Genomic DNA, 16,109 nt, shown 5'->3' with positions numbered 1-16,109 from the left:
TCGAATCTTTTATTACCAGAGGCAAAATCATGTCACAACAAAAGCACCTTTTCAAGCTTGTAAACTAGATAATATTAGTTACTGCAAGGAAGCATGAGTAGAAACCAATAAAAACAAGGATTTTATTTATTATTTGTATTAGGACTGCTTGTATGTATGTATGTATGTATGTATGTATGTATGTATGTATGTATGTATGTATGTATGTATGTATGTATGTATGTATGTATGTATGTATGTATGTATGTATGTATGTATGTATGTATGTATGTATGTATGTATGTATGTATGTATGTATGTATGTATGTATGTATGTATGTATGTATGTATGTATGTATGTATGTATGTATGTATGTATGTATGTATGTATGTATGACTTATTTTGCAAAAATGCTTGAATCAGACCATCAAATTTAATCTAATTCCGTTTTTCAAATGCCCTTTGTTTGGAATATAAATGATCAAGAAGTCAGCTTTCAAAAAAAGATTTTTAGACACACGCATTGCGTGTAAAATTTGATTTACGATGGCTTACCTCAACGAGGCGTTTTCCAGACTGCGTTACTATCCTACATGCTGCTGATCCAACAGGACAGGGAGCCTCTTTATCAAATGCTAAACCTCTGCACACATTAATGTAGTATCTTGCATTTTCACCAGTCGGCACCACCTAACAATAGATTGACACTAGCAGATGAACCATTAAAAACTATGAAAAATGGCGACAAATTTACTGTTTTGACAAAATCATGTCGACGAGAAATGGTAGAGCTTATGGTAGTGGATTTAAAACCCTCTACATACCTCAATGTTCGAATTGATCCTGGCCAGTCGCCCGATATCGAATGATTTTATACTTCCAAAGGCAGTACATTGCACCTGAGAAAGAAAAGCCAAGTCATGCAATGAATATGTAAGCTCAAATCTGAAAAAGCGAATGTTTTCTCTAAACGGAGAAGAAACCAGTAAAGAGTTGGTCGCTAAAACGCGTCCCTAAAAAGTATTAACGACGCATAAAGGCAAAAAGGGCAGGCTGAGCTGTACAATTTAACAGAATGGAACTAGGAATTTATGTGAAGCTATGAAGTTATACTGATATACTTTTGAAGTTATACAAATATTGACTTATGATACAAGACATGGCTGAATGTACAAGACTACGCTTCCTTTCTGTGCCAATTTCAAATGCTGTCTCTCTAGACACACGCCGCGATGCATAAATTCATCTGAGAGCGTACCTTGCAATTCAGCTTCCACGAGCGGATACCAGACTCAATTTCAAATGAAAACCGACAAGAAAAGTTTGATCCAACTTAGTTGGATACGTTACCTGTGTTTCACAAACGTATTTTGTTCTCCAGATAAATACTGTCGTACATTCTTCAAGCGATGACATTAAAATTGGCCTTCCATCCCCTTCTTCCGGCGCACAGACAAATGTTATCAACACTTCTCTTTTGCAATTGCATTTTTCACACTTTTCACCGTTCGTGTATTTCAGTGTAAGAACTTTATTGTACAACACTGTCTCATTGAAGTTTCCTGCATTCATTTTGTAGCCTGGGTCCGCCTTTTTCAGCCTGCAAGCCCCTGAGGTTGCTCCACATTTTCTTCTCACTAGCAAATAATTCAAAACGGAATGTAATTTTAAGGCTCTACTTACGGGGTTTAGAAAAGGCCACTGTTATATACCGGCTGAAAGTAATCTAGATACCAATAAATGATCTCTGCTTTCAAACCACATTAACAGAACCACAAAAATATCGTTAACGAAAAAAATGATAGGAAATAACATATTTTTGCCAAACGGCATATTATCGCTTTGAAACGAAAACGTAAAACCTAGTTCAATCAACATATATGATTTTGAAAGATAATTGGGGACCACGCTGAAACGGTCAATTAGGAGAAAAGGAGGTTTTGTACCAGGCCTTTCAAAACTATTCATTTAGCGATAGGCAAAATACGGTTACATACGCTGCTCGTTCTGGAAAGCACCACAAACACGAATATTGAAGTAGCCTCCTTGGGCGTCATCAACTTGTACTTCAGGTCGCATCTTAAGAGGGGTGAGGTCGATGACATTGCCAGTGACTGGGTTGACAACCATGCAGTTAGAGCCAGACACTTTTCTTTGCTTGTTAATCGGCAGGGCCACAGATGACGTCCAGGTGAACTCATGAAAGCACCCGTTAGCATTTATTAATACAGGCTCGCCAATACCCTTTAGACAGCAAATGAAATCAAAGGATAAAATCACGAGAGGGGTTATATAGATCGGGGTATGGTTATAAAATGTCTGGATAATTCTCTCTAATAACAGGATAATAATATATTAACTGGCCATACTGTGATCTAATAAAACATTTCTCTGTGTACCATTCTTCAACTAGGGATGTTTTTCATGAAGATGACTCTTATTTGGCAGTAAAGGGATTTACTATAATATAACTGAAAAGGTCGAAATAGCCCTTAGCTTATTACCAAACAACAAAACGGCAAAAAACCAAAATCAGGAGAGCCAATTAAAAAAGATCATTACCCTACTATTATTAGAATGTAAGAAAGACAACAGCAATTGCAAATGAGAGGCTGAATGAACAAAAAGCCAAACGATCCAACATTTTACCCGACATTTTTTCGCACAGATCGAAAAGTTGCATCCCCCATCAAAGCCTCGGCCTAAATTAGCCCCCCCGCACTTTCTTTAGCTTCTCTGTGCTATAGGATCTTCATTGGCGCTCCTTTGTGCTATAGGATCTTCATTGGCGCTTTATGCCTCTTGGGAATGAGTTATATTTCGTTATACTAAAGTATAATTCATTGTAAGCCAAGCCGAATGTTGAAACGAACAAAACCAACTCGAGAAATCAACAATTGCGATGAATGAAAATCATCTTCTATAGCATTTTTAAATAATTAAAATAGGTGCCGATTCTATTTTCCTTTGCCATAGCCTTTTTGCCATATCTGCCAGTTTCAATATGTAAGTTATGAGAGCCGAGTCTTAGTTTGCAAAGCCTATTTATTGATTTTCGTACTTTTGGGTTAATATATCTATTCTTAGGTAAAAAGGCCTGTTATTTTCATTTCTGAGGTTAGTTTTTACGTTTAGAGAGAAATGAATGAGTTATTGGCGATCTTTTACGCCAAAATTCGCCATCTTGGTTTTCAGAATGAGTAGACAGTGACGTCACGGGAGGGACCCGATCGCCTCCTCCTTCGAGTTTTTGTATCGTAGTCAATGAGGGAAATCTAACAGGTCCACGATGCGCGATATTTCCAGAGAAAGTAGTGGCAGCGAGGATAAGATTTTTGAAGGTAGCGCTTACATTGTTAAAATAACGAGTTCCTCCCATGACGTCACAAGAGAACGGCGAATGACGATAAAGCGACTTGGCTAGGCCGCACTATTTCGCTTAATTTCAATATAAAAACGCTTTTATTTCAAAAAAAAGGTTCAGATCTACTATAAGAGCAGTGCAACGCTTCAGTTAAGAGAATAAAAAAAATCATGTCACAGGCACTTTAAACATGAAAGCTGGCTTACATAGTGTAAAGATTTGAGTTACATTATTGATAAGGCTTTTGATTTCTCTATGATGTTTTAGGCGACGTGTTGCTGCACACTACATGAAAATACAAAACACAATCAATTTCGCAAGACAGCTGCCGCTAAGCTTGCCGTTTGAGCAAGTACCTTTAAACTAAATTATAGTTTCACTGTCATTGATGTTGCCAAATACAATTCGTTCCTTGGCATCTGAAACGCAGGGTCTAAACCACGTTTTGCATATCACTGTTTGGTTAAGAAGGGTGGTATGGCGTACTGCAAAATTGGATGCAAAATTGAAAGTGAAACTTGATTATGGCTATATATTTTTACAAAGTCGAGATTTTCTACCGAATTCTGCACATATAGCATCTGAGGTAGTCGTAGATTTGACCCCAAGCACATTTCTCCAAGTATGCAGGTGTAGTTTCCAAACATGGCCGTTCATTTGGCCCGCAAATCTCGAAAAATAGTTCAAATAATCCTTCCATTATACTAGAGCCGTAGAACAAGAGCATATACTTTTGGATCCAACCATGCCAGTAAAACCATCCCATTCCTTACTTTTCAAGTAATGTGCAAATATGATTTGATTTGCTTTTGTATTAAACGCTTCAGTATTTCACCTTCAGGGCAGGCATTAGCTTCAAGACTTATATTTGATCTCAGCTTAGACAAGAAAGAAGAGCCAAGGGGTTTCCTACGCGGGTTTCCAGGGGGGGGGGGGGGGGATTCCAGTGGACATTTCTACTTTGGTCAGCATGGCAAATGACACACAAGAGCAAAAAGCACTTCAACTGCAAAAACGCTCTAGGTCCAAGAACCAATTAAAACTTACTGCATCATTATCAGGGGCAACTAGCCTAATCTTTGACGAGAAGCGTTGATTTCCAGCACAGACGTCTCCACCAGTGTACTGAAGTACTATGTCCGTCCCTTCTTTGTACGGTGCTCGAGAGAGGGATCCAAGATTCAATCTACGGTGAAAGTTTCACAAGAATACGCTAGAGTAAGCAACTGGTCTATGGCTAAAGAGAGCACATGTATTCACCGATTAAACTTACGGCCTCTTTAACATGCTGGTTCTCGCGCAAGACATTCGAAAGATCTTCGAAATATTTGTCCAAAACGAGGATAAAGTTGACAGAGTATTTGGAAGTCTGATACATTCTTAATTAAGAAAAAGATACTAAATTTGCGATATTTTGTTTTTAACAGAAGTGACAGCACACAATATGACCGACGTTTGTGCAGAAACAAGGATATTTAAATTGACAAATAAGCATATTGAATAAAAAAGCTTTTTGGAATTGGCAGCTAAAACAGGAAGTTTCCGTCGAATCAGTGATTTCAGTAAACACTTGCAAGATCTAAATGAACTGGTAAATGTTTGTTTGCTCGTTTGTTACAAGACTCTGAAATTTTGATGAGACATATGTTAGGCCCTAAGGCTATTTTGATAAATGTAAATGGAATCGACTAGCTTACGACATATACCTCAAATAGGGCAACCGAGGCAGAGGAAATATACTTTTGCATTGAAAGAAAAAGTCCTCTCCTGATTCTTCTATCTATATCTAGGCAAAGCTTTGTTAGAGGAAGCTTGAGGTATACGAGCAAAGTGAAAATAAACAACTTAACCAGAAAACTTACTTTTGCGATCCTCGGATCATGCAGATTCCGGATTGATGTGGACAGCCTGCAGTGTCGTCGTTTTTCGTCTTGACTATATTCCTGCATACGTTAATATAAATTTTGCGTTCGACTGGGTAGCCTACTCGGTCAGTGTCAATCAGAGCCCGCCAGTTCGTATCCCATCTTGACAATGGCGATAGGTCATACATTTCATCTTGTGCTTTGTCATTGACGAAGAGACTGCATTCAATCTTGTAATGCGGCAGGCACGCTGCTTGTGTTTTCCATTCAAATTCGTACCTAAATACATAAATCAAACTGTATAGTAGTTTTGACATTTTCTAATAGTTACAAATCCTAGACAAATTCTTTACAAAAGTTGACAAAAGATTCTTTACAAGAGTTATAAAATGTATAAAATACCGCTAATCAGGCCAAACGTGGCAAAAATGTTAAGGTTAATGTAACCAGTAGGTTTTGACGATGAAAGAATATTTCTAAGGAGATTTTCTAGCATGGATCTGCTGCCATTGATTTTCTGTCTTATATGTCTTAGGAATTCGTCTTCCTTTCATCAGCATTTCGACAAAGAAGCGTCTATGCAAGAGAAAAGTAAATTAAATTTCACACAAAAATATGTTTTCCTAAATTATCCCATAGTACAGTCAGGTCTCGATAAGTGGAACCCCGGATAAGTGGAACTTTCGTTTAGTGGAACCAATTTCTCCGGTTCCTTGGATTTGCATTAACAAACCTCTTATTTTATTCGGATAAGCGGAACCCTCGATAAGTGGAACTTTCGTTTAGTGGAACCAATTTCTCCGGTTCCTTGGATTTGCATTAACAAACCTCTTATTTTATTCGGATAAGCGGAACCCTCGATAAGTGGAACTTTCGTTTAGTGGAACCAATTTCTCCGGTTCCTTGGATTTGCATTAACAAACCTCTCTTATTTTATTCGGATGAGCGGAACCCTCGATAAGTGGAACTTTCGTTAAGTGGAGCCATATTTTTGGTCCCATGAGCAATAGTTATTCGAATAAGTGGAACTTTTCCAAAAAAATCATCTTAAAGGGGCTGGGTAACCTGTAAGGCCACGGGACAATGTTGTTATTTTCAAGCTTGTGGATGGGGTGAATCCACCACAGCAACTGAACTGATATTTGGTAGGAAAGTGTATCGCCGCGCATCGTGAAGATCTTAATGTTTATGACACAACAGATATTGATTTTGCATCCCCAAATACATGTAAATTTATTAAAAGCATATATTTGGGGAATTTTGAATGGACCAGTCCATGAAAAAAAAGCATGTAGGTATGTATGACCTGTAGATGGTATGAAGATTACAAGTAATATAAAGATAGTTTCCAATGTGACATCTGTACAGAGGGTAAAATGACACAGTACAGAAACAGAAGTCCAGATAAACGTGCCAATGCACCACTGGAGCTGGTACATGTTGATCTGGCTGGACCGATAGAACCTGCAGAAAGAAATGGCTTCAGATATGTGATGTCTATTGTAGATGATTACTCAAGTCTGATCATGGTGTACTTTCTGCAAAGAAAGAATGATGCCATTCATGCAATGGAAAAATTCTTAGCAGATGTTGCAGTCTATGGAACAGTCAAGAGGATGAGATGTGACAATGGAGGAGAATTCACAAGTGAGAAGTTTAAACAGCTATTGATAGAAAATAAAATAAAACAGGAATGAGTGCACCTTATTCTCCTCACCAGAATGGAACAGTGGAAAGGTCCTGGAGATCCATTTTTGATATGGCAAGGTGTCTGTTATTGGAATCTACACTGCCAAAGTCACTATGGGTATATGCTGTGATGACAGCAGTATATGTGAGGAATAGGTGCTATAATCCAAGAACAGAGAAGACAGCAGTGGAGGCATTCACAGGCCATAAACCTAACATTGGTAATATGAATACATTTGGCTCTGTGTGCTTTGCATATACACAGAACAAGACAAAGTTAGATGCCAGAAGTGAGAAAGGCATATTTATTGGGTATGACAAAAACAGTCCTGCTTACTTGATTTACTTTCCAAATAGTGGCAATATTAGGAAAGTACGATGTGTGAAATTCAGTACAAGTTCGTATGAACAGGCCATTGACACAGAAGACATAGCTATAAGAAGAGAGAGACAACCTGACCAAGATGAAAAAGTTGAATTGCAGGAAACAGTTTAACAGTCTGCTCAGTTAGACCCTCCAGGTGAAGGCAGCCAGAGAAAGGGACACGAAAGGAGATACCCAACAAGAGAACGCAAACAGCCAAAATATTTCAAGGACTATGTAACTGAATCAGATAATACTGGTTATACAGTTGACTTTTGTTATGCTATGAGTAAGGATGAAATGCCAACAACCTACGACGAGGCACTAGTTTCTAGTGAAGCAAGTCACTGGAAGACTGCTATGCAGGAAGAAATGTGTGCACTGAAAGATAATCAAACATTTGATCTTGTTAAATTGCCTGAGGAGAAAACATTAGTTGGAGGAAGATGGGTTTATGCTAAGAAAATTGGCCCCAACAATGACTTAAAATATAAAGCCAAGTATGTTGCAAAAGGTTATTCTCAAACTCAAGATGTAGACTATAATTAAACTTTTTCACCAACAGCTAGAATAACTTCAATAAGGATGCTAATGCAACTTGCCAGCCCCAAAAAAATCTCATTGTACATCAGATGGATGCTAAAACTGCATATTTGAATGCACCAATTGACTGTAAGGTGTATGTGGAACAACCAGAGGGATATACAGTGAATGGTGAAAAGGGTGAGCGATAAGTTTGGAAATTAAACAAATCCTTATATGGGTTGAAGCAAAGTGGGAGAAATTGGAACACATTTCTTCACTCTCAGTTAATCAATGATAAGGTCACACAGTCCCTTGCAGATCCTTGTGTATACACTAAGAACACTGGGGGCACGATGATAATAATCATTGTATGGGTAGATGATATTATCATTGCCAGCAGCAACATGTCTTCACTCAATGAAGTAAAAAGTTTTCTTTGCCAAAAATTCAAGATGAAAGACCTAGGAGAAATTGGATGGTTTTTAGGCATACAGTTCAGCAGAGAAGGTAACCAAATTACAATGAATCAGACTGAATACATTAAGAGAGTGCTTGAAAGATTTCACATGACCGATTGCAAGACAAGAAGTACTCCTTGTGAAAGTTCATACAAGGAAAATGAAAATACATCTGATCCAACTGATTCCAAGTTGTATAGAAAGATAGTTGGAAGTTTGATATATATCATGACTTCAACTAGACCTGATTTGTGCTATGTTGTCACCAAATTAGCACAACACATGGCAAACCCTACTTCAGCTGATGAGACCATGGCAAAACATGTATTACGTTACCTTAAAGGAACAATGAGTCAGAAATTGATATTCCACAAATCTAAAGACGAAATGCATTTATTCGGATATTGTGATGCAGATTGGGCTAATTCTGAAGACAGAAGAAGCATTACTGGCTATGCATACCAGTTAGTAAGCAACGGACCCATGATATCCTGGAAAAGTAGAAAACAAAGAACAGTTGCTCTATCTACCTGTGAGGCTGAGTGTATGGCCTTAGCAGAAGCAACACAGGAAGCAATATTCTTAATGCAGTAATTGAAAGACATGACAAACTCTACTTTATATGACAAGTTTGTACTGCAGTGTGATAACCAAAGTGCAATAGCTCTAGCTAAAAATGCTATGGTACATCAAAGATCAAAACATATAGACATAAAATATCATTTTGTTAGATCAATAGTTTCAGAAGGTATTATGGATCTGATTTATGTTCCAACAGCGAAGAACATTGCTGATGTCTTTACAAAGCCAATTGCCAGTTTCAAGCTCAAGAAATTTATTGCAGTAATGATGGGAATATAAACTTGAACTATTTGATAACATTGCGTTTTGTTGTTCTTCATATACTAGAATTTATAATTATATATACTACATAAAGTTTAAGTGGGGGTGTTAAGTATTAAACTTTAGTTTTAATTATAGTCACAAAATTTTGTTGTTGTTAGGAGGACTGGGTCATGTAACTTTGTAACCCTGTGATCTTACCTCGTGTTCTTGTTTTTTTCGTTCGCATTGATATTATAAAAATGGCGTGAAGTATCGCGTATTAATTCCTCTACTAACTCGTTTATCCACCATGATGGCTAGTTCAACAGGCCAAACTGGGCAACATTGTTGCCCGACAATGTTGCTCGAAATTTTGTTAATTTTTTGTCGCCGAGACATGGTGGCCAAACTGGGCAACATTGTCGTGCAGCATCTTTTGATGATGTTCTCAAAACAGCGTGCCAAATATGATCTGATATGTGGTTTTCCGCGCCATATTTGATTTTGAGCAAAATTTTGGATAAGTATGGCAGATAGAAAGCAAGCTGCAGCTACTGGAAGCTGATTTTGACATCACAACAACTTTGTTGCTTAGCACTCTATGGTCGAGCACGCGGGTAGCATTTGGCTGATTTGTTTTTTCAAAGAGCTTGCATTTGGATTTGTTTCAGATGAGACCTTTTATCTTCCTAAACTATTCTTCCACTCCATGTTTTTCTTCCCATTCGTTACAATCAACTTGAAAGCTTAAACTTTGACAGGACAATTTGTTGAATCGAGTAGAGCAAACTGTTTTGCAATACATCACTGTGCAAGTTGGATTTTCTCAGATGGAAAATTAAGGTGAATTGTTGCCCGACAATGTGGCCAAACTGGACAACGTAAAGCTGAGCAAAAAAGGTTGCCGAAAAATGTTTGAGCATGTTCAAACATTCGAGCAACAAATTTCTTGATGAATTTGTCGGCCTATACGGTGGCCAAACTGGACAACATTTGAGCAACATTAGGAATTTGTGAATGTTGCCCGACAATGTTGCCCAGTTTGAACAACGCTTAACTAAATATATTTATATTCCATATATAGCATAGGAGAAAAATGTACCTGCCATGCGCGCAATGAATCACAGGGGTTACAGCAAATGTCAACACTGCTCACGCAACATTTCAGGACGAAAACACCACATAGTTTTGAATGATTAAAGATTCGTCGATAGATCGACATATTCAAAACAAAGGCAGCACAAAAGTTGCATGGTTGTTCTAGCAACAAATGTAACTAGTTCTATTGCCATAACATAGATGACACTTTAAAAAATAGGCATTAAGTGTGTCTCGACTAAAATTTCAAACTGATGCAAATACCAACCTGGAAATGCATTTGCATACAAGTACATATTTTGACACACACCACAAAAGAATAAAATACATAATTTAGATGCAATAAGCAGAAAAGGGCGAAAACACACCAACCTTTAGAAAGTTGAGGACATTTTGCAACCAAAGTTTGAAGAATCCAGGAAAATGTACACGTTTTCCCCATTAATGATAGGAAATGATACATCCAAAAGCTGTTTTGTTAGGCAATGAAAATCACTTGAAAATTGTCAAGCACTAGAGTGGTACAATCCTTGAACAAAAATTGCCAGAGAAGAGGTTCCGAAGAAGACATGTCCCTTGACCAAAGATAAATAAAAATGCGACTTGTGCTAAACACGTGCACTACACAACATGTCTCCCGAAACCATTCCAACAACCACTGAACAAAATCTTCAAAATTTTACAGTTGACTTCAAATTGACTTTCCCAAAAGAGGAAGCCACTCAATGCAATGCTATTATAAAATTAAAAATTAGTGATTGAGAAATAAAAAGCCCACAGTTTCAAATGCAAACCTTTGAATCAGTCTAAAAATTTAGATTAGCCAAGTAACTTTGTAATCGATAAGAAATGATTTTAGAGAAATTGTCGCGAGAAAAACTGTAACCTACCGAAAAATCTAGCTTTTGCTACAAAAAGAAACTATTGCCAAAGTAATTGCCAAGCATCAAGGTTGCCTATTCATGGAAATTTTATAGGGACCCGCATCTCATTTGACAAATTTTCTCCCTTAGGCGTGGTCTACATTTTTTCAAACAATAATGTTTTTACGTAATATTTACATTTCTAACTAGGTATTCTACGGCGTCAGCAAAATTTGCAAATTTTTCCCGCGAAATTTGCTATAAAATATGCCTATTACAGTCAATTCATGCATTCAAATGTCTTGTATTGTAAAAATATTGACAAAAAGTGCCGCCATTTTGAACAAGGTGGTGCAATACTTTAGTGAGGGGAGTGCATTTATTGTAAATTTATAGAGCCTTTGGAAGTTGTTCTTTCAAAATGTTTATAAAACTTTCCTCAGCCGCAGAATATAACTTGCAAGGCACCTTCACTCTATTTCCATCTCCTTGATTGATCGCTTGTCCAACAACTTCGACGGAGCAAGTGTTTTGAGTCACAGGCTCGTAGGAAGTAAAAAACCATTTTTGCAAATCTTCCTGTTTTTCCTTTTGGTAGATAGCCGACCAAAAAGTCATTTTTCATGACTGCAACAGCAAATTTGTCTGTTCCTTTCCCCCTGCTTTTCATTATTCGTAAATGCCCCGTTCTCCAGAGAAATCAGACAAGGAAGAATTTCGATAAATGGAACTTTTTTTCGGTTTCATGGAGATTCCTTCCACTTATCGAGCAATTTGGACAAGTGGAACATTCGATAAATGAAACCATCTTCTTCAGTCCCGTGGAGGTTCCACTTATCGAGAGTAAACTGTATAGGTCTCAACATTATTCGATACCGAAGCTAGCATACAGAGCCGTAAAAAGCTCCATTAAAGAGGAAGTTAAATTAATACAAAGAGTATCAAAATGATGTCATTCTAGTAGTGATTAAACAACTAGGCTAGACTGGAGATGGCTTCAAAAACAGCATGAAACGCCGAGTTTTATTGGTATTGGTGTAGGTAGTTTATAATTGGGCCTCCACAGTTTATTCGGTATTTTGCAAATGTTTAGTCATAAAAAAGTCTCTTCAAGATGTTTAAAGCTGTTTTTCAAAAGTTGTCTTGATCTGACCGTTACTGAGATGATCCAGGGTAAGAATAAAATCAGTGCTTGTTGTTTGTCCCGTTGGAGAACGCTTATCAGAGTCTCAGAACGGCATAAAACAGGTTATTTAACCAGAAGCTTTCGACCAAGTCCACAATTCTATCACTATCTCAGCTACGACGTCGATACGCTCTCACAAACAATACCTCCTAGTATGAATCTATATTTTATAGAAGACTCTTTAAAATGTTAAATCTTTCCATGTTTCCATGTGGATCAATGATGAATTGCAATCCGTGCTTATGACAAAGGAATCGCGATGCTTGCTATCACCACCAGGAAGTAAAAGAGCTTCTTTTTCACAACTGTTTTTGTCGATAAACTAAATTTATTACCTACCAAAAACTAAAATGTAATTTCAAGCGGTTTATGCAGCTTATGAACAGCACAGTTGTTATATTTCCTTTCAGTTTTTCTTCTTATTGTGAATTTGAACTCAGCAGACAACAAACATGACATGTGCAAATACTTATGTTGACCAGCAGAGTTGTATTAAAGGATGATGACGTTATGGTAAGGCAGATGGTTAAGCTTACCAGACTTACCTTTGCAACTGTAAAAGGTTCCGCCCCCTGATGTCAGTTGTCAGTGACAAAGTATCTTCACCATTGTGACACACAAAGCGTATTTTCGTGGATATCGTCTCGTGTTTGTAATCGACCACGAGGTCTCCATTTGATAGTTTCAATACGTTGTTTGTTTCACCAATGTTAGTTGTTGCTTTTCCTATAAAAAAGCAGAACTGTTACCACCATGCTGGGTGCTCCGAGGCAACAAGTGGGGGTGCTCCGAAGAGAGAAGTATGAGGAGATAGCCCCCTCGAAAGCAATGGAAAAGGCTTGCTGGCGCATTAAAATATGGCAAAAAAAGAAGTTAAGTATTGCATATTGTTGAAAATAAAAAGGATTGTCATACTTTCGAGCAGAAACATGAAAAGTTTGTGTTTTGGAAATTTTCAAAATTCTGAATGTACCTGACATTAAACAAGCTCCAAAATCTCCACATTTTGTTTTGCCGCAAGGACGGAGTGCGAACTTTGAACCGTTAACGATTACTTGCTTCTCAGGAAGATCTGATAGATCGAAGACATGATTGAAAACATTGTCTTCAACTTTGCAGCTTGATCCGGCGTCGTTGATTCTCGGGCATGCACTGGGCGTTAGCCAATTGAAAATATAGCCACATTCTTTTGTCTCCGTTAGAAAGACCGGTGAACCCTGGTAAAAAAGGACAAAATATTCACTTAAGACAGCACTAACCGAAGAGCTCACAAACTACCCCTACCCACCACTTCCAATGTCACTCCAGAACTCACAAATTATTTCACTTGGTGGAACGGATACAAGGCATTACCTCTGTAGAGCTGCAGTGGAAGAATATCTGAACACTTCGATTCTGTTTGCTGTGATGACAATACTCTCCGTTGGAGTATCTTATCAGTACGGTCTTGTTTTTGACCTTCGGCTGACTTGTAACGTAGCCAATACGATGACCTAGTAATAGAAAAGAATGCATGGTGAGAAGGCAGTTTCAGTAGTAGGAAGGACATAAAAACAAGTAATTTTTAATCGCGAGAAAGGAAACACAATTTCTAGACATTTACTCAGCATCCGGAGCACAACTCAGTACTACGCTATAGCGGAAAAAGATTGAAATAGGATGTTGGTGGCTGTACGATCAGTAAAACTTGATCAACAGAAATCTTTAGTTACAAACAGAATTAGAAAGCGGAAAGGATGAACATGAAATATCTTTATACCAACCACATATATAAAAAGCATGAAATGGGTAAAAGAAGATGGAGAGCATTCAGATGGGAATAATTCCCTTATATAGTATAACGTTGCATAGTCCTGATATCTAGCCGTTTGTTAGGATAAATGATAACATCATTGTATCTGTAATTTTCCCTGCAATTATTATTAGAATCATGTTGCAAAAGTCGGCTTCATTAATTGAAAAAAGAGAAAAGCGGCAAATAACTATAAAGACATGTAGATATATATTATTTCCCATTAAACATAATAATACTTACTTTTATGTATTGATTTTACCTTCAATTTGCATTGTTAACTTTAAATTTGTACGTAGGCCTTAATTGGCTGTAAGTAAGCCATCTTTTAGCAGCCTACTGTAAATAAACTGATTATTATAATGATTTTTAATTATTCTATCATTCCTAAGGCTTAAATTTACTAACCGACTTGTTTTCCCGAGTTGTAATCCACCTGACAAGCTGCTATGGAACCACTCGGACATGCGGCTGGTTTTTTAACCATCGGCTTACAAACATTCATGAAATAATGGTGTTTTTGCCCGCTGGACTCTTTATTCAAGGCAGTCCAATATCCTATGAAAAGAGCATGCAAAATACTGAAAGGTAATTTATGTTGAACTACGTAACATGTTTACTGATGATGCAGCTAGACATTTTGAAAAAAGGCGACCAGCCAGACAGCTTTAGAAATTTACTTAGAGAAGACGTTTGTCACCGAGAATACAAGCAGCATTACCAAAGAAGAAAACACACAAAAATAACATATCAACGCTGCAACATTAATAGTGGTAAAGAAGGACTGCATGCTCATAACTCTATTTAAGCGACTCTTTAGAAAACTTAATCAGACACGCTTTTATAGTATACTCTAAGGAAGATTCCGGCTATTCATTTCAATCATTCACTTCATTGCAAATTCTTTAGTCATGGTAGCTCCATAAGCCATTTACTACTTTACAGGAAGCCGTTAAATTATTTGCAGTTTTAAAACATACGCTAATCAATAGCTAAAATTATGGAATTTAAAAGGAAAGGCAAAACTATCACGTTTTACTCTTAATCAGTTTTAAAATTTTGACATCACCTTTGGTTTTAATTAGCGGTTCCAGATTGTAAAGGGCATTATCCGGTCCGAAAATTCTGCACTGAACTGGATCTGGGACACAAACGAGTGACGTTTCAAATTTGAATGAAAACACGTTGTCTGCAAAATTATCAAAAGTTGGTGAGCCAATACCAATTTTTCTGTTACAGAAGAAAGTTATCCTTGTGCTGAGTTTGTAGCCACTATCTTGCCTTTCGCCATCCCTGTAACAAGAAAAAAGCGCGATTTCGATATAATCATGGACAGCGTAAGTGCCATAGTACTAAACAATAAATTATTATAAAAGGTATAAAAAGGATATTAAAGCTGTTTACTTGTAGTCAAGGGTTATTGTCCCTTCACTGTACTTTAGTTGCTGTGAGAGGACACCAATGACCGGATTATTATCCTTAACGCCGGTCAATTTACAGGCAGCAGGTTGCACTCCAGACGACTGGTCGTCGCATCCTGCCCCGGAAACATTTCCACAGATATTGAGAACAAATGTGTCTCCACCATTCCTGACACGATAGAATCCGGCCACTCTTCGTAATGATGTCAAGTTGAAAATGTATTTAGAGACCGGATCCTGGACAGAGCAGCTGCCCTTTCCTCCAGTATTTGACGTCTCAGTAGAACATGCATGCTCTGTTTCCCATCTGAAAGCAATGTTGCACGAATCCGAATTATCCAAATCTAGCACAGGGCTTCCCTTAAAAGCAAAAGTAAATACATCTAGCGAAGAAAATATGAAAAGAAAGAGTTATTTACTTATCAAGAGGAACTTATTTGCAACTCATGGTCTCGCTGAAAACTCGTTTATTAGCCCATGTACGAAGGCAAAAGGCATAAAATTGAAATTCTTGCAGTTGAAGATACTTCAACTAATAATCTTAGAATTCGGCATCCATCTCATGTCCTTTAAAAAGTCGTAACAAATATCCTTCAAAAACAGGCTTTAAAAAATTGTTTTTGCCAGGATTGCATGCAACAATAAATAAAAACAAGAATTACAACTTTTAAGTGAATTA

The 16,109-nt window shown here is 37.4% G+C and overlaps 1 protein-coding gene across 1 annotated transcript in view; it reads right to left on the bottom strand.

Moving 5' to 3' along the window:
- The window catches only part of LOC135685064 (cation-independent mannose-6-phosphate receptor), a 61,128-nt gene that overhangs the window by 12,368 nt on the left and 32,651 nt on the right, over window positions 1-16,109 (bottom strand). The window contains exons 12-23 of the mRNA XM_065200813.2: window positions 15,414-15,790; window positions 15,079-15,302; window positions 14,418-14,567; window positions 13,571-13,710; window positions 13,191-13,434; window positions 12,763-12,943; window positions 5,207-5,488; window positions 4,392-4,530; window positions 1,978-2,224; window positions 1,331-1,617; window positions 805-879; window positions 536-670 (exon numbers count right to left, since the gene is read on the bottom strand). Coding sequence (XP_065056885.2) covers window positions 536-670; window positions 805-879; window positions 1,331-1,617; window positions 1,978-2,224; window positions 4,392-4,530; window positions 5,207-5,488; window positions 12,763-12,943; window positions 13,191-13,434; window positions 13,571-13,710; window positions 14,418-14,567; window positions 15,079-15,302; window positions 15,414-15,790 — 2,481 coding nt within the window. The remainder of the gene's footprint in view (window positions 1-535; window positions 671-804; window positions 880-1,330; window positions 1,618-1,977; window positions 2,225-4,391; window positions 4,531-5,206; window positions 5,489-12,762; window positions 12,944-13,190; window positions 13,435-13,570; window positions 13,711-14,417; window positions 14,568-15,078; window positions 15,303-15,413; window positions 15,791-16,109) is intronic.

The sequence above is a fragment of the Rhopilema esculentum genome, chromosome 15 (genome assembly GCF_057945365.1).
Source record: "Rhopilema esculentum isolate cy_ngs chromosome 15, ASM5794536v1, whole genome shotgun sequence".
Taxonomy (NCBI): Eukaryota; Metazoa; Cnidaria; class Scyphozoa; order Rhizostomeae; family Rhizostomatidae; genus Rhopilema; species Rhopilema esculentum.
Note: the sequence above shows the minus strand (reverse complement) of the source record. Positions and strands in the feature narration are given on the sequence as shown.